At 49.3% G+C, this 21,082-nt stretch overlaps 2 protein-coding genes across 3 annotated transcripts; both read left to right on the plus strand.

Annotated features, from left to right (window-relative positions):
• Nucleotides 1–11,416: 11,416 nt before the first annotated feature.
• Ccdc142 (coiled-coil domain containing 142) lies at nucleotides 11,417–18,150 on the plus strand. 2 transcript variants are annotated; one of them, XM_021191135.1, is made up of 9 exons: nucleotides 11,417–12,521; nucleotides 12,844–12,930; nucleotides 13,006–13,149; nucleotides 13,281–13,411; nucleotides 13,487–13,600; nucleotides 16,135–16,249; nucleotides 16,517–16,694; nucleotides 16,807–17,006; nucleotides 17,131–18,150. In XM_021191135.1, the coding sequence occupies exons 1-9, from the start codon at nucleotides 11,567–11,569 to the stop codon at nucleotides 17,409–17,411; spliced, it is 2,205 nt and encodes a 734-aa protein (XP_021046794.1). In that variant the 5' UTR covers nucleotides 11,417–11,566; the 3' UTR covers nucleotides 17,412–18,150. The 2 variants fall into 2 exon arrangements, with proteins under 2 accessions (XP_021046794.1, XP_029391385.1); XM_029535525.1 differs by having other exon boundaries at nucleotides 11,514–12,521; nucleotides 12,821–12,930; nucleotides 13,017–13,149; nucleotides 17,131–17,429.
• Mrpl53 (mitochondrial ribosomal protein L53) lies at nucleotides 16,968–18,952 on the plus strand. The gene is made up of 3 exons (XM_021191136.1): nucleotides 16,968–18,232; nucleotides 18,329–18,441; nucleotides 18,537–18,952. Exons 1-3 carry the CDS (start codon nucleotides 18,141–18,143, stop codon nucleotides 18,686–18,688), a joined length of 357 nt encoding a protein of 118 aa, XP_021046795.1. The 5' UTR covers nucleotides 16,968–18,140; the 3' UTR covers nucleotides 18,689–18,952.
• The last annotated feature ends 2,130 nt before the right edge of the window (nucleotides 18,953–21,082 follow it).

A 21,082-nucleotide genomic window follows, 5' to 3' on the forward strand; every position in this document is an offset into this window, starting at 1 on the left:
CCTTGAACTCTGAGACCTGCCTGTCTCTGCATGTGCTGCCATACTCAGCTCCCTTTATTTTTTTAAAGGTTTATTTTATTCTTAATTATAGGTGAGTGCATGTATGTCTGTCTGTCTGTCTGTCTGTCTGTCTGTCTGTGTAGGGGTATGTGCACGCGAGTGCGAAGGAGGCCAGGAATGCTGGTAGCCCTGAAGCTGGAGTCACGCACAGGCAGTTGTGGGCTGTCCGCTGTGGGTGCTAAGCACTGAACGTGAGTCCTCATCAGAAGCAGTGTGTCTGAGCCACCTCTCCAGTCCTTCACCTTAGTTTTCACCTGAGGCGACATCTTTTACTGAACCTATAGGTCACTGCTTCAATGGGCTGGCTGACCAGTGAGTCCCAGGATTCCAAATTTCTGCCTCCTCAGCAATAGGATGACACTGCATTAAGCCAGGCCTCATATGCAGATCCTCAGACTACTGACTGACCTCCCTATCTCCTTAGCTGGTATTTTGATTTCAGCAGTGCCATTTCACAATGTAAAAAGGTTGTTCGTGGAACTGGAGATTTAGCTAAATGGACAGGGTTTAGTCCCCACCACGGGGCAAGAAAACAAGCTGGACATAGCTGAAGGCTAAAATACCCCACAGTGAAAGGAGGCACTCTTTGAGAGACCAGGAGGAGTTCTAGCAGGGCCCCTGAAGCACTCGGCTTGACTTACCAACCACCACGAACCAAGAATGCTGGGTGAACAGTTCTTAAGGAGTTACTATGGAGGAATTATCCCTGAGCTGCTGGGCGTGGATACCATGCCTTTAATCCTAGCACTCAGGAGGCAGAGGCAGGCTGATATCTCTGAATTTAAGGCCAGACTGGTCTACAAATCGAGTCCAGGAGAGCCAGGGCTCTATTACACAAAGAAATCCTGTCTCAATAAAACCATAAACAAATAAATGCCCCTTAAACTAAATCTGCCAGCCCATCCCCCCAACAGTTTCAGGACAAATCATTTTAGGCAACAGAGTCTTGTTAGCTGGTACTGAGCCATAAACTCCTTTCTTCCGGTGTTCCCTAAGGTCTTGTCCAACTGGTACCACCTCCCCTTACACTCCAGCCTTAGATAACAAATCTGCAACCAGAAGGAAAATGTGATGGTGTGAGCCTGTAATCTGATTAATTGGGATTCTAAGACAGGAGAATTATGAGTTCAAGGCCAGGCTGAACTATATATATAACACATGCTGGATAAGGCTCAAGTTGTACCCTTTAGCTTGATGGATGCGTACCCTCCCTCATCCCAGCCCCTTCCCTGTCTGTGCTAGATAAAACCCTCAGGTCTATATTACTCTGTTCCCAGCAGTGGAGGAGAGGGGAGGGAGTGGGGAGAGAGAAGCTAGTTGTAATGTCCATCTCGGAGAGAGATGGCAGTCAGCGGTGCGAGTGTGACCCTGTCTCAAAAATACAAACTAAAACCAAGCCAAATAAATGGGCCTTGGCATGTAGCCCAGGTGGCAGAGAGCTAGGGTAAGTCAGATGTGGTGGTAGAGGCTTGACGCTCAGGACTTACCATGTAGAAGCAGGAAAAGCACAGTTTCTAGGCCGTCTTTGGCTACATAGTGAGTTTGAACCATTCCAGGCTAAAGGAGACTTCGTCCAAAACAAATAAACACACTAAGGTGGGCTCCGGATGGATGTCCACTCTGGCAACCCTAGAAAAATGTGCAATGTAGACCAAGAAGACAGTTCTGTGGGTAAGAGCAGTCTGTGTGAAAGCAACAGGATCTGAGTTCTAATCCCCAGCACTCATGTTAAGTTGTGTGTGGCTGCACATGTCTGTAACCCCAACTTCACGGGCAGAGGCAAGCAGATCCCGGAAGCTCACCGCTGAGCCAGCCTAGCCAAGATAGCAAGATCTGGGTTCAATGTGAGACCCTGTCTCAAAAAAAATAACATGATGAACTGGACAGGGTGGTGGGCAGAGGGGCACACGCCTTCAATCCCAGCTCTTGGGAGGCAGAGGCAGACGTGAAGCCAACCTGATCTACATAGAGAATTCTAGGCCAACCAGGGTACATAATAAGATCTTAGAAGGAGGAGGAAGAGGATGAGGAAGAAGAGAAAAAGGGGGAGGGGAGGGAGGGAAAAGGGAGGAAGGAAGAGAAAAAAGAAAAGAAGAGAAAAGAAAAAAATGTAAAGAAAGTAAAGAGAAGGCAGTGTGCTGGGCAAGCCTTTGAGCACAGCTCTTGGGGGCCAGGGATAAGCGGATCTCTGAGGCCAATCTGGTTTACACATCAAGTTCCATATAACCTTTAAAAAGTGTGAAGCATTAAAGAAAGAGATGTGAACTCTTCTGGCTCCCATAAGTGTGTCTATGGGTGCAAACACATCCTTCTCACATGTGTATAACACACACATGCGCGCGCGCATGCACGCGCGCACACACACACACACACACACACACACACACACACACACACACACACACACGAGTGCTCATACCTGCACACATGCACAGGGATTTCCTGAAGTCTTACTGAACACAAATTGCTGAGAAGTCAGTGTGTTTTAGCTGATTAAAATTTCTGCCCTGGTGCCCAAGTGTTTGCATCCACCAGTTTCCAGGTGATGCTGATGGTACTGGTCTCCACACTTGGAGATCCACAGGCCCAGGAATTCTGGGCTTCATTAGTTTAAAAAGCAATGCGCTCACACCTCCCTTTCTATCTAAGAGTCACAAATACTCAGGAGAGGTGCAGGCAAAATCTATTTATTTAGCAACCTCGATGGGTGTGTTTGTTCTCTTCCTTCTTCAGTCTATAAGGCAGGGGTTGCCTCTGTTGTGCAAATGAAGGGACCGAGCTCAGAGAGACCTGCCTCAGGGCCCCAGCTAACCAAGGCTGACTGGCTCCGGCTCAGCACTTTTAAGGACCTAAATCATAAACAATTAAAATTCTGTCTATGGTCTATATAAAAGATGTGTCAATAGTCACAGAAAGGAAGGAAGCAGTTGGAGACTTAGCTCAGTGACAGAGAGCTGGCTGTCCTCCCAGAGATGGAGGGGAGTGGAGGGAGGGAAGAGGGAGGAGCTAGTTACAATGTCCATCTCTGGGCAGAGATGGTGGCCAGGGTATCATCAGTGCAAGGGTCTGCATCATGCTGTGTTAGTTCCACTGGCTCCAGGCAAGATCTAAGAAGGGACTTCCCAAGTGCAAACCCTTGAAAAATCTTCAGGCAGTGGGAAGAGGTGGAGACTTGACCAGTGAACACATGAGAGTGCACAGTAACAGAGACAGGAAATGTAACCAGGGCTAGAGGTTACAGAACTGAAGGTTGTAGCTACAATAAATGGGGCAGGGATTCGGATGAGGGAGGGTCCATATCCATCAAGCATTATCCATCAGTGGGACCCTGCTCCTGAGAACGGAGCTCTAGCTGATCAATGTGTCTCCTAGGCAATGAGTCCCCTAGGGCTACAAACTCCACTGTCCCCTCTCTGACTCTGGTATAGTCTCAAAGTCTGCTGTGAGCCTTAGAGCACTCCAAACCTTCACTTTCCTTTGATGCCCTCAGGAGATGTGGCGCTCTCTCTCTCTCTCTCTCTCTCTCTCTCTCTCTCTCTCTCCATCCTTTTCAAGAAAAAAAAATCATTAGAGGCTGGAGAGATGGCTCAGTGATTAAGAGCACTGGCTGCCATTGCAGAGAACCTGTCTTTGATTCCCAGCACCCACATGGTGGCTCCCAACCATCTGTAACTTCAGTTCCAGGCGATAGATCCCATGCCCTGTTCTGGATTCCTCAAGCACCACATATACACCTGGTATACAGACATACATGTGCATACAACAAAAGAGGAAAGTGAACATTTTTTAAAAAGCATTTTGGCTGGGTATAGTCCTAGCATTTAGGAGAAAGAAGCGGGCAAATCTTTGTGAGTTTAAGGCTAGCCTGGGCTACATAGTGAGTTCCAAGACAGCCAGAGCTACATAGTGAGATCCTTTCTTAAAAACAAAATAAAGTAAAAAGTATTTGTATTGTGCTGGGCACAGTAGTACATGCCTTTAGTCTCAGCACTCAAAAGACAAGGTTAGATTCTGGCCTGATCTACATTGTGAGTTCAAGGCCAGCCAGCGTGATATAATGAGCATCTATGTGTATCTGTGTCTGTATTTGGGGTGGGGTAACATGTGTAGGGGTCAGAATTCTGCTGTGCAGGTCCCAGGGATCAAACTCAGGTTGTCAGGCTTGGTGGCAAATGTATCGACCCACTGAACCATCTCTCCAGCCTGATTTCATTCTTGTGGCACTGCAGTGACAATGAGGCTGAGGTTGGTCATACTTCACCACACAGAGCAAGCATGACAGCCATGTTTGCCTTCCACTACCTCATCCACTCCCTAAGACTCTATGATGTAAGGTTTGTCCATATCCTTACTTGAAATTTTTTAAAAGATTCAGTTACCTTTTTTTTTTTTTTTGAGACAGAGTCTCTCTACATAGTCCTGACTCTCCTGAAATTTACTTTTTAGACCAAGTTAGCCTAAAAATCACAGAGGTCATTCATTCATTCCGTTTTTTTGAGAGAGGTTTCTCTGTATTACCCTGGCTATCCTGGAACTCTCTGTAAACCAGGCTGGCTTTGAACTCAAAAATCTGCCTGCCAGGGCCTCCAGAGTGCTGAGATAAAAAATGTATCCCACCACCACCTGGCTTATTTTACTTTTAATTCTATGTATGTGTCTATGTGTATGTGCACAAGAGAATACAGTGTCTACAGAGACCAGAAGATGGCGCTGTATCCTTTGGACCTGGAGGTGTGAACAGTTGTGAGCTGCCCCGTGTGCTGGGAATCAAACCAGGGCCTCAGTAAGAGCAGCAATCATTCTGAACTACTGAGCTCCAAATCCTCATTTAAAAAATTCACTGGGGAGACACATGGCTGAATTATGACATGTCCCTCCCACATCGCCAGACACAGACACACATACATAGGTCCTCATGGTTCAGTGGATAAGGGACTCCATGTCCAACCTGCTCACCTTCCCAGGACCCACCTGGTAGAAGGGGAAACTGATTCCTGCAAATTGTTCTTTACCTATCCACACATGCTATGGCATGCATGCACACACACATAAGTAAACAGATGAACAAATAAATGTAATATACCATTTAAAAAGATTTATTTTACCTATGTGTATGTGCACATATGTGAGTGCCTCACATACCCTGGAGCACAGTGGCCAGAGAAGGCTTCAGCTCCCTCAGAGCTGACATTACAGGTGTTTTTGCCACCTGCAATAACTATTTACTCCCAGTGTGTTAGTGATTGCTGGGATCTGAACTCTGGAACTGAGAAGCAAGCACCCTACCTGCTGAGCCATCTCTCCAGCCCCACTGTCCTCACCTGATGGATGAAAATCAGACAGGAGTGCCAGCAGCCAGAGGCCCCACAATAAGGAGAAGCAGGGCATAACCAAGCACTTGGGGACCACATTGTAGGGGCCCTCCTACAGGCCACACTGAGCCCCACAGAGCTCCTCCCACATCCTTCTGAACACCCCTCCCCCAACACATATGTTCTGCAGCCACCTTCTTGGGTCATTTCTTTTCAGTTTTCTGTTGCAACATTGCTCCTTGCCACCAGCGTGGCAGACGGAAGGCTGGCTTCCTGGAGAACGCAGGGCAGGTAACAGGCACAGAAAAGGGGAACAGAGAATACAAGAGAACAAGAGAGGAAGGCAAGCTGGGCACAGAGGTATACATACGCCTTTAATAACGCCTTAACACCATCACACAGGCCGACTCCCGTGCACTGGGAGTCAGTCTAGTCTACATAGCGAGTCCCAGGTCAGCGAAAGCTACATAGTGACCCTGTCTCAAAAAATGAAAACAAAAGAGAGGACATGGAAAGGCAAACCCTAAAAGGCAGTCTTGAATGGTACAGATTGGGTAGGGGAAATGGGTGGAAATACAGGACTTTGTTGTGTGAGCCTGTTCCCTGGGAGATATAAACAACTGTAACCCCAGGCAGACCACAGTAGACCAAAGTAAAGATACCACCAAAGTAGAACTTAGTGCACCAGTGAGTCTTATTGGGATTATTTACAGGAGCAGAGGTGACCCAGACAGCTGTATCAGCAAGGCCCACCCCAGCATGGGTGACAGCTCACAAAGGCTGGGAAACCTGAGCTCACTGCACAGCCTTCAGGCAGCTCAGCAGGTTGGAGAGCGCTCTTCACAGTGAGCTCATCTAGTTCCTACCCTTCTGTGCAGCTCAACTTGGCAAAGAATGACTCTCAGCAGTACCTACTCCTTAAATGTGCCAGGGAAGGGAGAAGCCTAATGAATCAGGTGGGTTTCCGGGTGGGCTCCCTTAGTAAGCTACACATCCCACACACACACATGTTTAGCAATGGTATAGACCCTAATACAATTATAAACTTTGCATTGGATCGGACATAGTCTGAGGTTCTCGGTGACTTTTCCTCTCGTAGGATGTACTCTGGTTACGATCTTGTTCTCTGAAGACTCCATGGCCTCTCTAAGCAAGAGAATGAATGGGTTCCCGTTGTCCACAGGGTCCTAGCTGACCCTGGTGGTCAAGGGTCAAATCTTACAAAAACGTCTTCTTAGATTCTTAGCCTTCCTGTGTAGGTTCCCAAGACTTGTTGAACACCCAGAAGGACAGCTTTACTATTCTTGTCATTTTAACTCCATGTCACATTTAGGTAATGCTTAAGACAGATTTAACAACTGTGTGTGTGTGTGTGTGTGTGTGTGTGTGTGTGTGTGTGTGTCCTTAGCGTTCTGCAGCAAGCTCTGTAGACCAGGCTAGCTAGCCTCAAACTCACACCTGCCTTTAAAGGCATGTGCCTGTGTGTGTGTGTGTGTGTCCTTAGCGTTCTGCAGCAAGCTCTGTAGACCAGGCTAGCTAGCCTCAAACTCACACCTGCCTTTAAAGGCATGTGCCGGGCTGGTGAGATGGCTCAGTGGGTAAGAGCACCTGAATGCTCTTCCGAAGGTCCGGAGTTCAAATCCCAGCAACCACATGGTGGCTCATAACCATCCATAACAAGATCTGGCGCCCTCTTCTGGAGTGTCTGAAGACAGCTACAGTGTACTTAAAGGCATGTGCCACACACTGCCCCCCAAGCTAAGCTTAGATAATTTTAAACAACCCAAACACTTTTACATAAAACTGTTGTACTGCTGTGACTCAGTTTCTCCAATAGGTTAAAGTCTAACACAGCAAAAAAATGTAAAATAGTTATCTTGATTAGACAGACATTTTTGTTCTTTTAAGCTAAGGTTTGCAAATATCACAAGTTGACCAGTATAACCTTGGGGATTTTTAAAGATTTACTTATTTTATTTTGTGTTTAAGTGTTTTCTTGCATGTATGTGGGTGCAACATATTCATGCTTCATGTCTGTTGAGGTCAGACGAGGGCTTCTGATCCCCTGAAAGCAGAGTTGTGGATGGTTGTGAGCCACCATGTGGGTGCTAGGAACCAATCCCAGGTCCTCTATAAGGATAGCAAGTGCTTTTAATGGCTGAGCCATCTCGCCAATCTAATCTTATAAGGTTTAATAAACTTTAATCTTCAAACATATGTATCATCTTTATATTCTATTCTTATACAGGTTTACTCAGACCCCCATGTGGTTTGGATTTAGTCTTTCTTTCTTTCTTTCTTTCTTTCTTTCTTTCTTTCTTTCTTTCTTTCTTTCTTTCTTTCTTTCTTTTTTCCTTCCTTCCTTCCTTCCTTCCTTCCTTCCTTCCTTCCTTCCTTCCTTTCTTTTTAGTATAGAATAGAGTTTATTCAGGGCATGGGGAGGGGAGTAAGAGGGTAGCAGATAGCAGACGCACAGAAAGGCAGAGAGAAGGAGAGAGTAGAAAAATGGGGACCAGCCATGGCCATGTTGAGAGAAGGGGGGAGGGAATTGGGAGTAAGGGGCAAGAAGCAAGAGAGAGGCAAGAGCATAAGAGGGCTTTAGTCTTTCATTGTTTGGCTGCATTGTTTTTCATTCTTAGAACAAAATCTTTTTTTAAAAATCATACAAATCCCATCCTCATCTACCATATGCCCCTTTCTTTTTTGTCCTTTTTTAAAAAATATGATCTTATACTGGAGTCACTGCCGACAGTTCTCCCATACTCATTTACTGCTTCTTTCTTATTTCATTCCTCCAGATAACAGACTTGGCACCGTGTAACAAAGTAAGATTGCCTGTACACCTGCTTTAGCCGCCAGCCTTTTTCATCGCAAGTCTTAGGCGAGCCTTCTCTTGGCTCAGGCTTTGACAGCTTTTCTTTCTCTCTGGTTACAAAAAAAAAAAGTTTATATTTTACCAAGAGCCTTGACATATTGGCAAAATTACCTTGATGTTAAGGAAAACGGCCTTGCAAACAAGAAATGGCAGAAAGGAAAGCACACGGAGCCAACAGTCTCGGACGTTAGCTTTGTAACTGCAATGTTAGATGAGGCATTCGTTAATGTCTCCTAATCCTCATCAGGAGGAGGGCATTCTTTCTTTTTTTTTTCTTTCTAAACCAGGACATTGCCTCTTGGAATGGCCCCTCCACTCATAACACTGGATTCCTTCCTCCTCCCCGGAGCCTCTCTTCTGTCTGATTTCCTTTGAGGCCTCTGTTTGGTGATTTGGACCTTGGCTTCCTGGAGCCTTGCCTACCCTCATTAATCTGATCTATGGTTGTCAACAGTATCTAAGCTTTCTGCTTAAGTTTCTCCTTGACCCTTCTTACACAGACCTTTTGCAGGCTCTGAAGAACTACATTCCTGCCTTTCTAGTCCTCCATCTTTTCTCTGTTTTCCCCAGTCTGTCTGCTTAGTGGTTAGTTACAAAGTGTAAATTTAGCATCCCTTACCCCAAAGGCACTTTTATGTTTAATCTCATTTTTTTTTTCATCTTGCTCTTAAGTCTTTCTAGAAATGCTGTGAGCCCACCTTCTTTTCCTGTTGTACATTAAGGCTTCTTTTGCCTAATGTCCCCTTGGTAGTGGCAGCCCCCTCTGAATGAAGGCCAACCTGTTTCACACATTGTCCAGAGCTTGTCTTGAGACAGTTCAATACTACTGTGGCTTCACATGTCTTATGTCTTCTACCTGGAATGTGCTTTCCCAGACAAATGGGTTGGGCTCTCTTGTCTCTTTTAGGTCTTAGCTTAAATGTCACCGCACAAAGGCTATCTTTAATCACTCTTTTTTCTAAAAAAAAAAAAAAAAAAAAAAGAGAGAGAGAGAGAAACCTCTTAATTCCACCATACTCCCTGTTTATACGTCTCATATGTGACAGGCTGTGTTATGTGTAGATGGTGCCTCCACTAGATAACTGCTAATTCATTGAAAAGAAGGATTTTTATTTTATTCATTATTATTGGTGTGTGCGTGTGTGTGTGTGTGTGTGTGTTTCTCCTTTCACCTTGTGAGGTCCAGAGATCAAACTTGAGTTGTCAGTCTTGGAAGCGAGTGCCCTTATTGGCTGAATCATCTCACCAACCCCCTCAGAACAAAACAAAACATTCTAGTGGATGACTACATGTCTGAAATAAAAGGAGGACTGTAGAAGAATTCTCAAGATTTTTTTTTATTAAGCAAACAGAATTTTGTTATGAACCAAAAACCCAACCAAATTTAAATATTTTCTTCTATTTTAAAATTATATGTATCTTTGTGTGGGCATGTGCAAGCATGTGAAGGTGCCTCCAGAGACCAAAGATGTCAGAGCCCCCAGGAACTGGAGTTACTGGCTGTTTCAAGCCAACTGAACAGGGGTCCTCTACATGAGCAGTTAGGCTGAAGCACCTCTTCAGCTTCAACTAGTTAGTTAATTTTGAGACTTCTTGACTTTGGAGGCAGGACTCATGAATCTGCGACTGGGGCCAATTTTTATGTGACCTGAAAGTGATCGGTATTAGCTCAGGACCACCCACCCCTGCCCCCTGCTCCAGACCAAGTTCTCAGCAAAAAAGAAATTTATTTGCCCTAGAGTGACAAAGGGCAGGTAATAAGGGACAAAGACAGGAAATAGAGGACCAAAGGAAAGAGGAAGGGAACAAAGGAGAGGAGACAAAAGGGGCAAGGACATTTATCCTGGAGGACAAAGGACTACCTCTGGATGGAGAGGAGACAGATGCGGTCCATAGACGATTGGAGTTATGACAGTAAAGGAGGGAACCTGGGTTAGGATGAGGTGTTTAATTTTGATTGGGTATGCTAATTAGGTAAACTAAAGGGGGCTTTTTGATTGCGGGACTTCAATACTTGGATAGAAAGACCTTGGTAGTCAACCTCAGAAGGACGAAGTGGCCAAATGAGGGAATAGACCTAGTTGGTTAGCTTTAGAAATGTAACTTAATGTTTTTTGGTTTTATTTTGTTTTGTTTAGCAAGGCAGAAGGAATGGAAGAAGAGGGAATGGTTTTGCCAGAACCGTGCCCACATGCAAGTTAGCCAGAGTCCCTTCATAACCTGGATCTTTAGCCTGAGGACTTGTTGTTTCTGAGATTCTAGAAGTGAATGACCAGGAAAATAGCTGTATATTTATTTAGTCTTTCAGTGATCCCATATCTGATCCTTCTCTCTCCCTCAGTAACTGTACCAACTACTTCAGGAATCTAACCCCCTACCCGCAACCTTTTAAGCCACTCTCAGAGACTGGGTCTCACACTGACTGAAACTATGCTAGCCAATTGTCGACCGCCTCTAGACAACCCTCCTGTCTCAATCTCTTAGCGCTGGGCAGTAATAATATTCTCTTTTCCTTTCTGTAGGGCCTTGTCCTCTGTCCACAATATTTTTCCAAAGGCACTTGTAACTACTGTCTCGACCTCAAACGGGAGACCCTCAAATGCTCAATTTTGCCTGCTTAGAGCATTGCAGCGGCAGCAGCCCGAGGACCCCTTGCTGTTCCTTTGCCTAAGATCTTTATGAGTAGGGCCTGAGCCAGCTGTTTCCCAAAACCCTCAGAGATGACTGAAAGAAAACATAAAGACTGGCTGTGGTGACACACATACACACTCTTAACTTCAGCAAGGAAGCGGAGGCAGGCTGACAACTGTGAGTTCGAGACCTGCCTGGTCTACATGAGAATTTCAGGATAGCTAAGTACATACATAGTGAGATTCAGAGAGAACTGAACAACAACAGCATGCGCACAAATGAACGTGAAGACAATGATCAAAGCAAAAACAAAGTGAGGTCTTTCTGTAGTAGACCGCTGCAGGGCCCCCAGAGGGCAGAACGTAGGAAGGCGGTACGTTAGGAAGCCAGGGATGGCGGGGCCATTGGTCTCCTGCTGTCAGGTCACACCAGCACACCTAGCTTGACACTCCCTATAGCGTTTAACATCAGCGCCACCTCCCGTCAACGGTGACAGGAAAGTCTAACTAGAATTTGATAGTCGTAAAGGGCCGGGAAAGAGAAAATGGGCGGCCATCTTTGTTAGGGGCAGAGGTCGCGGCTACGGAGCCCCAGTGAGGCCACGATACTTCCGGCGGCTTGCTGGTGGAGTGCGGCGGGAAGCGGGGAGGCGGCGAGCGTTAGGTTCGTTTGGGACTCGCCGTTGCAAATGGCCTGGACGTCCCGCTCTAGTGGCCCTCTGCCTCCACTCGCTAACGTACCCTCATCGTGGGCGCAGCCCGTGGGCGCTGGGGAGGAGCGGGGCGAGGGGAGGCGCGGAGGGCTAGGGCTACTGGCTGCGGTGAGCGTCCCGTGCCCGGACTCCAGCAGACAGCCGTGGGCTCCCGCGTCTGCAAGCGGCCCGATGCCCTTCGCTCTTCAGCGGCTCCGGGCCACCTTGCTCCGTCTGCACCGCGAGCGAGAGCAGCTCCTGCGGGCCCGGGACTGCGCCCGCCACCTGCAGGCGGCCGTGCGGCTGCTCCGCTCCGGCCCCTCGGCCGGCTCCCTCTCCCTGCAGCAGTTGTGCGGCGATTTACAGCCGTGCCCTTCTCGTGGTGCGGCTCCGCGCCTCGGCTTCCCCGGCTCCGGGGAGACGCTTCTCTTGGCTCGTCCTGTCGGGCTAGCTGCCCAGCACTTGGAGGCTACCATCGAGATGCAGCTCCGGTCACTGGGCCGGACACCCGCTAGCCTGGGCCTGATGTCCCAGCTAGCCGAGCTGTTGCTGGCCCTTCCCTTCTACCACACTCTGCAGGGACATTCCCTGAGCTTCGTCCCCGGGGCCGCGCGCCCGTTCCCCGCGGCCCGTGTGCTCCAGCTCCTGGCTGCAGAGCGGGGTTGTCGGGTGGCAGATACGCTGGCTGAAGCCCTCGGCGGATCGGGCTTGCAGGAGCTGCTCCGTCGGCAGTGCGAGCGAGAGCGAGAGCTGCTGCCCGGGCTGCTGGGCCTGGTAGGGGACGTGGCTAGCACCGACAGCGGCGGACTGAGGCTTGGGGGCCCTGGGGCCCTGTGGAGCCAGTATTGGACCTTGCTGTGGGCAGCCTGTGCTAAGTGTTTGGACCTACGCGTGGGACCCTGGGAGGACCCTAGAGCAGTGGCACAACAGCTGAGTCAGGCACTGTGTCAAGGTAAGCGAGGGGCCCGAGCTGGCATTTGGAGGTTGTGGTGAGGGTGTCTTTCTCCCTTCACCCTCTCTCAACTCCAGCCAGTCAGCAAGCGCAGGTCCTGGAATGGATGAACTTCTCTGAGTTTAAAGTATAGAGTTTAGGGTTTTCCGAGCCCACGCCAGTCTTTATGTTGTTTTGAGGGAGGTTTTAGTCCACACTAGCCTGGAATGGCCGCCTCAGCCTCCCGCCTCTGGAGAGCCACCGTGCCTGGCTTGAGTGGAGTCGGCAGGGGCTGTCACCAGGGAGGTTTTTGTTTTCAGGCTTCCTTCATTTCTCCCATCAGCACCCCTGCCTCAGGAGTGTGAGAAGGAGCTGTTGTCCCTGTGCCACAGCCTGTTTCACCAGTCTGTCATCTGCAGCTGGGACCAAGGTAAGGAGAAAGGGACATTGGGGTGACCCAAGGATCCGGTTGTCCACCCCTTCAGACTATATTTTGTCATGCCAGGGTTCTGCCAGGCCTTGGGATCAGCCCTGGGTGGTCAGAGCAGCCCTGCCTCTCCCACTGCTGAGCTGCTGCAGCGGCTTTTTCCTCCCCTCTTGGACAGCCTTCGACAGCCCAGGCCAGAACTTAGGCTGTGTCTGCCTGCAGGTGAGACAGGAGGTGTGGAATGGGAGGGGAGGGGCGGGGCGGTTGATACCTTTTCCCTGCCTTCTGTTCGGAAGCTGGCCTTCTCCTGGAGGTGGCCCATGAACCCTAGGGTACTGTCCTTCCCCTCCCAGGTCCTACGCCTGTCGCTCTGGGGCTCTGTACCCTGCAGACCACCTTGCTCTGGTTCGTGGGCAGAGCTCAGCAGCACCTGGCAGCATGGGACCCCGGTTCCTTCCTGCTCCTGATCCAAAAGGACTTGCCTGTAAGTGGCCGGGAGCAGGGAGGGGGCAGCCTCCCTGAGTGGCCTGAGCTGAGCCCTCACTACTTCTGCCTACAGCCTCTTCTGTCTGCAGTGGAGGCGCTGTCCAGCCGAGCCTCGGAGGCAGCGCTCACTCTGGAGGTGGAGCAGCAGCTGAGCCTGGAGATCCAGAAGCTGACTGCAAAGATGCAGGTGAGTGCAGAGCCCTGAGAGTGGCAGTGTAAGTGTGTGCCACTAGGGAACAGAGCTGGGGACCTTACAGTCTCCTTAGTCTCTGCTAAAGTTTTCTCTGTTGGCTTCTTTTTCTTTATTATGGAAAAAGTTCAAATATGGTCATAATAGTAATCAACTCCTGGTCAGTTATGATTCATATCCCCTTGCTTCTCTTTGATTGTGTTGGCCACTAACATCATTGCTTGGACTTATTTCATTAGCGACTGCATAATTATGTCTTTCACTTTTCCTAGTAGTGTTTTAATTCATTGTTCTCTTTAAAAGTGACATTTGTATATATTATTGTATATATATACTATATATATACACATATACTGTATATGTGTATATATATGCACTATATATATAGTATGCGTGTGTGTATACAAACATTTGCCTGCCTCTGCTTCTTGAATCTGAGATTAGTGGCATATGCCCTCGCACCTGGCTTGCTTTATAGTTTTACTAAAGTACCACATGTCTATAAAGGGTGAAATGCGAGCTGGGGCTGTAGCTAAGCAGTAAGCATTGCTGATCATGCATCATCAGACTTTAATTCCAATCACGAGTGGGAAGGCGAGCAGGAGGCAGCAAGATGGTTCGTTACAGGTGCTTATTGCCAGGTCATATGGGGTAAAGATAGAACCAATTTCTGCAAGTTGTCTCTGCATATGCAAGCATGCCAGCACACACACACACACACACACACACACACGCCCATGATTTTCTTCTAGGTTTATTGACAGAGCTATTCTGTCTTTATCTGTCTCATTTTGCACACCACTGCTTCCTGTTTTAAAATACATAGAATATGAGGTTGTTTATGTGTCCTCCTGGTGTGGCCGCAGGGCTCAGGTTGGCCCTGTCCTCCTGGTGTGGCCACAGAGCTCAGGGTGGCCCTGTCCTCCTGGTGTGGCCGCAGAGCTCAGGTTGGCCCTGTCCTCCTGGTGTGGCCGCAGAGCTCAGGTTGGCCCTGTCCTCCTGGTGTGNGCCCTGTCCTCCTGGTGTGGCCGCAGAGCTCAGGTTGGCCCTGTCCTCCTGGTGTGGCCGCAGAGCTCAGGTTGGCCCTGTCCTCCTGGTGTGGCTGCAGGACTCAGGGTGGCTCTGTCCTCCTGGTGTGGCCGCAGGGCTCAGGGTGGCCCTCTGCTCCTTCGCTCTGCTTCTCTGCTTACCAAGCATCTTACTGCTGTGAACTTTCACCTTTGGTCTTCTGAATCTGAGACTTGTAGTCCAGCAACTGTTGGGGTTACTTCCATTCTTACTGTTGTCTCCTTAACATCATGGCCCAGTGTAGCCTCATGATGAGGAGAGCCTCACATTGATGCTTGTGGAAGCCCAGAGGAGGACCATGGTAGGTATGAGCTTTGTAGAGCATTCAATAAAGTACCCGAGGCTTAACTGCTGGCTGGGCAGCCTCTGAGTAGCAGAAGCAGGCTCCCCAGACAGCCTTCCTCGGGAACCAAAGCTAATATGCTTCCTTTGCAAGTCCACATTCTCTCTCCTTCCCTTCCTCCCTCCCTCTCTCTCCCCTCCTGTTTGTGTTCAGGCCTGTGTGTGTCAGGAAATGGTGTGGGTATTGGCAGAGTAGCCAGTTAGCATTACCTTGTTGGAGGCAGGGCCAGGGGTGCTAGTGTACACCTTTAATCCCAGTACTGAGGAGGCTGAAACAGGATTTGAGTTTGAAGCCAGCCTGGGCTACAAGGAAATTTCAAGGCCAGTTTGGGCTAGACAGTAAGACTCTGTCTAGATGGGAGCTGGGAGATGCTGTGCTGGAGAGAAGGGGAGAGCTGAGGCATACACGCATCTGATGTGCCAGGGACCCAGTGGTTTCTTCCCTTCCCCCATTCCTCAGAATCCCCCCCCCTTTCCTTAGGTTCCTGGGATCTGTATATCCATGTCTTTTTCCATTTTGTTTTTTATTCCCCCATCCTTTTCCTTTCTTGACGCTAATGTAAGAGTCAGTTCAAGCTGGCCTCATGGAACTTGTCATCCTCCTGCTTCAGCATCCCCAGCCCTGGGGTCACAGGCATGTGCCACTATGCTCAGGTCACATTGTCACAGAACTTCTGTCAAATGCCCCATTTTTTAGATTCTTCAAAAATCTAAACACAAAGAACCTTGTTATCACCATCTCCTTCCCAGCCCCCATTTAAAAAAATTATTTTATGTATATGAGTACACTGTAGCGGTCTTTTGATATACCAGAAGAGGGCATCAGATCTCATTACAGATGGTTGTGAGCCATGTGGTTGCTAGGAATTGACCTCAAGACTCTAGAAGAGCATTCAGTTAGTCACTGAGCCATCTCTCCAGCCCCCTGGCCACTGAACTTCTGACACTCTGATTCTACTTTCCACACGCTGGGAGTCTAGCCACATGCCCAACACGCCGGACTTGTCAGGTGCCTTTGATTGCTAAGGGTTTTACAGAAGACCACACTGAGACCTCAGCGGGAGAAACACCATCCCCAGGCTAACAGACTAGCCCTTCTTATTTTCTTCCTCCCCATACAGCTCCTGCCCAAAGAGTCACTGGGTCTGTTTTTCCAAGAATGCCATAAACAAGCCACACAAGGCTTCAAGCTCCACATGCCGAGGGGTCGATACTGGAGACTTCGATTGTGTCCTGGTAATTTTTCTTTCTTTGTGGTGCTGGGTATGAAACACAAGACTTCACACAAGTTAGAGCAAGCCTTGCTGAGTGAGCTACCCCCCCCCACCAGCCCACTTGGCAATCTCTCATTTCCACCTTCTCCTTCTGGCTCCTGGTTCAAGCCCTCCCCAGTTGTGGCTCCACACCGCTGTCCACATCTTTGTGCCCTTCCCTCTGGAACCCACTGGACTTCCACAGTCCAGCCTTCCCACCACATCTGTCTTTTCTCTTGTCTCACCCCAGAACCCCCCAGTGACCCTAGTGGGTACGCTCGGACAGTGGTCTACTCTGTGTTGGAGCCTGTGTTGCAAGGACTGCGGGCATTGCCGCCCGAAGCCCAAGCCCCTGCCCTTGGCCAGGCACTGACAGCCACACTGGGCGCCTGGCTTGACCACATCCTTACCCATGGGATCCGGTTCAGGTAGGAAGGAAAGATGCTAGTGGCAGAGGGAGAATGCCAACAGGGAAAATTTGGGCAGAGCAGTCCGGGGAGGCAGAAGTGTCTGGTGGCCACATTGTACCTGGACATCTAGCCTGCAGGGGGCGCTGCAGCTCAAGCAAGACTTCGGAGTGGTCAGGGAGGTTCTGGAACAGGAGCAGTGGGGCCTGTCACAGGAGCTTCTCCAGACTCTGCTGTCACTCAGCATCTTCCAGCAGCTAGATGGGGCCCTGCTGTGTCTTCTGCAGCAACCCCTGCCCAAGAATCCAGTCCACAGAAGACCTCCCCGTTGCTGTGAGTTATCACCCCTCCTCAACCCCAGGCTTTTCTAAGCCCTTCCAGCATGGCTTTAGAAGTCTCACCATTGCTTTGGCGTCAGCATTCCCCACCAACCTGCCGTCCACTCCTGCCTTCCCAGGTTTCTGTAATGAGGTCCAGACCACTGAACTGCCCACCAGCAGCCTCAACAGCCTGGAAAACTTGGCACCCCCTCTTCGGCTTGGAGTCTCCCCAGCCCAGAACACTCACCTGCTAAGCTCCCTGGGGGGAGGAGGACGAGGGGGAGGGGGAGGGGGAGGACCTAGTCCTGAGGCTTACCTGGCGGGAAACCAGCAAGCCTGGCTTGCCCTGAGGCTGCACCAACACCCGCGTTGGCACCTGCCTTTTTTTTCTTGCCTGAGGACAAGTCCTGAACCCTAAGTTGACTAGGATCAGGAGTTCCAGATCATACCCCAGACAAGGAACTGTATGTTAGAGAGGCTTAAACCTGGGCGCTTGATAAAACACTTCATAAACTAGAGTCCGGAATTGAACCCCAGATCATCCTAGGTTCTGCAGTCCAGAGTAATAGGCAAACTACAGCCTGAAATCTGGAAGTCGGAAACAATGGCGACATCTTGGAGCTAAAACTAGAAGGGGTCTACAGGGTTAGAGCTCAGGAGACAGAAGCAAACTTTGCTTTCTCTCGAATCCCAGGAGCAAAGCGAAAGCTGAGTCGTGAGGAAACAGACGAAGCAGACATTTCCACACGTGGAGGGAGGGCAGTCTTACCCCTCCCCGTCTCTGTTTCTAGTCGTTAGGCTGGAGGACCTGGACAGTTACGCCTTGGCTGTGGCTCCAGGGGCAGGGCTTGCCTTCTGCTGTCCCCGCCCGCAGGGACATCCTCTCCGCGGAAGGAGCCGGGATGTGGTTGGTGCTGGCCTAGATCTCCCAGGCAGGACCCTGAGGGAGAGGGCTGAAGGACGGTTTCGTGCGCAGGGGATTTTGCACATTCACTGCTTATGCTGTGTGGCACAGAGCACTGCTAATGGCTGAAGTGTTCGCGGACCGCCCCGGAGGTCAGCCCGGCGAAGTACCGCGGAGCCGCCGGAAGCGGTCCGTTCCAATGAAACGATCCCCAGTGCTACTCCTTCCGGGGCCGAGGGAACCATGGCGGCGGCTTTGGCTCGGCTCGGACTACGGCCGGTCAAGCTGGTTCGAGTTCAGTTCTGCCCGTTTGAGAAGAACGTGGAGTCAACGAGGTAAGGGTTCTGGGGAGGTAGGAGGCGTCCGCGCTCCCCACACGTGCGCGCGCACCCTGGTCCCCCGGACGCGCTCACGCCGCCCTCCCACCGCAGGACCTTCCTCCAGGCGGTGAGCAGCGAGAAAGTCCGCGCCACCAACCTCAACTGCTCGGTGATCGCCGACGTGAGGCACGATGGCTCTGAACCCTGCGTGGACGTGTTGTTCGGTAAACCTGGCAGGGATGCGGGTGGGCGAGGGCGGATCGCCGCCGTGGCCCTGCATAATCAGGGTCCCTCACTCATCGGTTTGCATCTCCCCCAGGAGATGGGTATCGGCTGATTATGCGCGGTGCCCACCTCACCACTCAGGAAATGTTAAGTGCCTTGGCCTCCCACATCCGGGACAGGAACGCCGCGGCAGCATCTGCACCCGGCGCAGACAAGGTCGCCCCGGGTACGGCTACCCGTCGCTGACATGGCAGAAGAGTCCACCAACCAAATGTTAGCTTGGATCTAAAGACAGTGGTCTAAGAAGACCTGGGCTTTAGTCACTCAAAATGCTGCATGGAGCTCACGATGCAGAGCAAGAACCCTAACAACAGTGCTTCTGGGTCAAGATATAAGTAAGTTTGGGTGGCGAAGGGTCGCGACAAATTGGAATTTTTCTTTCTCAGTGTTTAACCATATTTGGATCTGTCAACCAAGTACATTTTAATTAAATATTTATTGCCAGATGAATGCTGTTTTTCTCAGGTTGTTTACTTGGATTTTGCGAGAGGGTCTTACCATGAGCTAACCTGAAATAGTATGAAGACCAAGGTGGCCTAGAAATGTGAAGGAGTTTTCCTGCCTCAGGCTCCTGAGTACTTGGATTGTAGCCAGCCACCCTCAGCCCACAGTACTCATCTTTCTTAGTAGTGTTGTCTACTCTTCATTCACTCTCATGGAACCACCCATTCTGTCATAATTTCAACTACTCGGGATTTAAACCCTACCTTTTTATTTGGTTTTAACCCCGTCTTCTATGATTACCTACTGCCAGCTTCCTCCATATGCCACCAACATTCTTTCCGTCAAGTGGAACGGTCACTTGGCTCTTCTGACTTCCCTGCTCAGCCTTCTAAGCTAGAAATGCAGTGTTTTCTCTCCTGCCCCCTCCCTTTCTCGGTACATCCAACCAATCTGTCTGCACTGAGGGGAAAGAGAGGAGCCAGCCCCATCTATTGGCACACTGTCCAGGCTACTCAGGAGGCCAGCCTGGTTTTCTTAGTGAGACCCTTCCATTCTCACTCATTTCCTGTACCACTTTTATTCTCCTGCCTGGTGTCATTTTCCATTATCATTTTCGCTGCTACGAAATCTCATCCTTCACATAGGTAATGGCTTACTTCCCACAGTCCTGAAATAGTTTTTGGTTAACATCCATTAATGTGACCATGAAATCATTTTAGAGGATCAAATGACATAAAAAGTTATCCATTCGAGGCCAGAGGAGTAGCTTAGTGTTTAAGAGCACTAGCTACTCTTGCAGATGACCAGTTCCTAGTACCCACATAGCAGTTCACAACTGTGACTCCAGTTCTAGGGCACCCGACACCCTCTCACAGACACACATGTAGGCAAGACGCCAATGAATGCACATTAAAAATAAAAAAAAAGTTATCCATGCATGCCACTTTTTTTTTTAAACTATTTTATTTTTTACACCTCTACCTCCCTCCCAACCTTTCTTTACCCCAATCCCTTCCAATACCCCAGCATTATGTAGGAGAGGAGATGAGGGGGAAGGGGATATAGACCTCCAGAAGCCACTTCCTGCTGATCAGGGTCCTTGGGTTCTGTGGGGCAAGTCCAATCTTCGGCATCCTCCAGTAAGCCAGCAACAGCAAATGCAGCCGCAGGGGGGGGGGGGTCAGCAGCAACAGCAGGAGGTGTCAGCAGCCGCAGCAGGGGGGGGGGTCAGCAGCCCCAGCGGGACTCTCCAGAGTCCCCAGGATTAAACTATCTGCAGCAGGTAAAAATCACACCCCTGCTAGTGCACCAGGCAGTTCATAATCACCAGCTGTGATGCAGCTTCTCACCCCACACCCGGGACTAAAACATAACTGGATTTCTAAAGAAACCAACATTTTTTTTTTTTTTTAAAGATTTATTTATTTATTACATAAGTACACTGTAGCTGTCTTCAGACATCCCAGAGGAGGGCGTCAGATCTTGTTACGGATGGTTGTGAGCCACCATGTGGTTGCTGGGATTTGAATTCGGGACCTTTGGAAGAGCAGTCGGGTGCTCTTACCCACTGAGCCATCTCACCAGCCCCCAGAAACCAACATTCTTACTACAGTCACAGGAGTGTTCTTTTAAGAAGTTTTAGTTCTGAATACATGACTGTGTATATTTTATAAATAAAGATACTCCAGCGTGTGTGTGTACACTGGGTTACAGTATCATTGTTTTCTTTTTGTGTGTGTATATATATATATATATATATATATATATATATATATACACACAAAATGTGTGTGTGTATATATATATATACACACAAATGTGTTTGCAAATGTGGAAGCCAAAGGTTGTGTATTTTCCTCTATCATGCTCCATCTGTTTTGGATTTTTGTTGTTTTGTTTCCAGATAAAACGTCTCACTGAATCTGGACCTTACCCTTTTCAGCTAGCTTAGCCAGCAAGCACCCAGGATCCCGTCTCCACCCCCCAAGGGCTGCGGTTACAGGCATATGCCACTCGCCCTGGCCTTTTATGTGGGCATGCTGGAGCCCAAGTCAGTTCAGGCTTTCCCAGCAAGTGCTCAAACCAGTGGGCCACCTTCCCAGCCCCCACCTTCCCAGCCCCTTTGATCCTTACCAC

Source organism: Mus pahari, chromosome 2 (genome assembly GCF_900095145.1).
Source record: "Mus pahari chromosome 2, PAHARI_EIJ_v1.1, whole genome shotgun sequence".
In the NCBI taxonomy this organism is placed as follows: Eukaryota; Metazoa; Chordata; class Mammalia; order Rodentia; family Muridae; genus Mus; species Mus pahari.

What these genes read in the sequence shown, in the direction of transcription:
- Ccdc142 (XM_029535525.1), top strand. Translation starts at nt 11,567, where the DNA reads ATGGCCTGGACGTCCCGCTCTAGTGGCCCTCTGCCTCCACTCGCTAAC. An exon ending in TAGGCTGTGTCTGCCTGCAG is followed by an intron (nt 13,150 to 13,280) that starts GTGAGACAGGAG and finishes TTCCCCTCCCAG; the next exon opens with GTCCTACGCCTGTCGCTCTG. An exon ending in ACCCATGGGATCCGGTTCAG is followed by an intron (nt 16,695 to 16,806) that starts GTAGGAAGGAAA and finishes CTGGACATCTAG; the next exon opens with CCTGCAGGGGGCGCTGCAGC.
- Mrpl53 (XM_021191136.1), top strand. Translation starts at nt 18,141, where the DNA reads ATGGCGGCGGCTTTGGCTCGGCTCGGACTACGGCCGGTCAAGCTGGTT. An exon ending in AAGAACGTGGAGTCAACGAG is followed by an intron (nt 18,233 to 18,328) that starts GTAAGGGTTCTG and finishes CTCCCACCGCAG; the next exon opens with GACCTTCCTCCAGGCGGTGA. An exon ending in CTGCGTGGACGTGTTGTTCG is followed by an intron (nt 18,442 to 18,536) that starts GTAAACCTGGCA and finishes CATCTCCCCCAG; the next exon opens with GAGATGGGTATCGGCTGATT.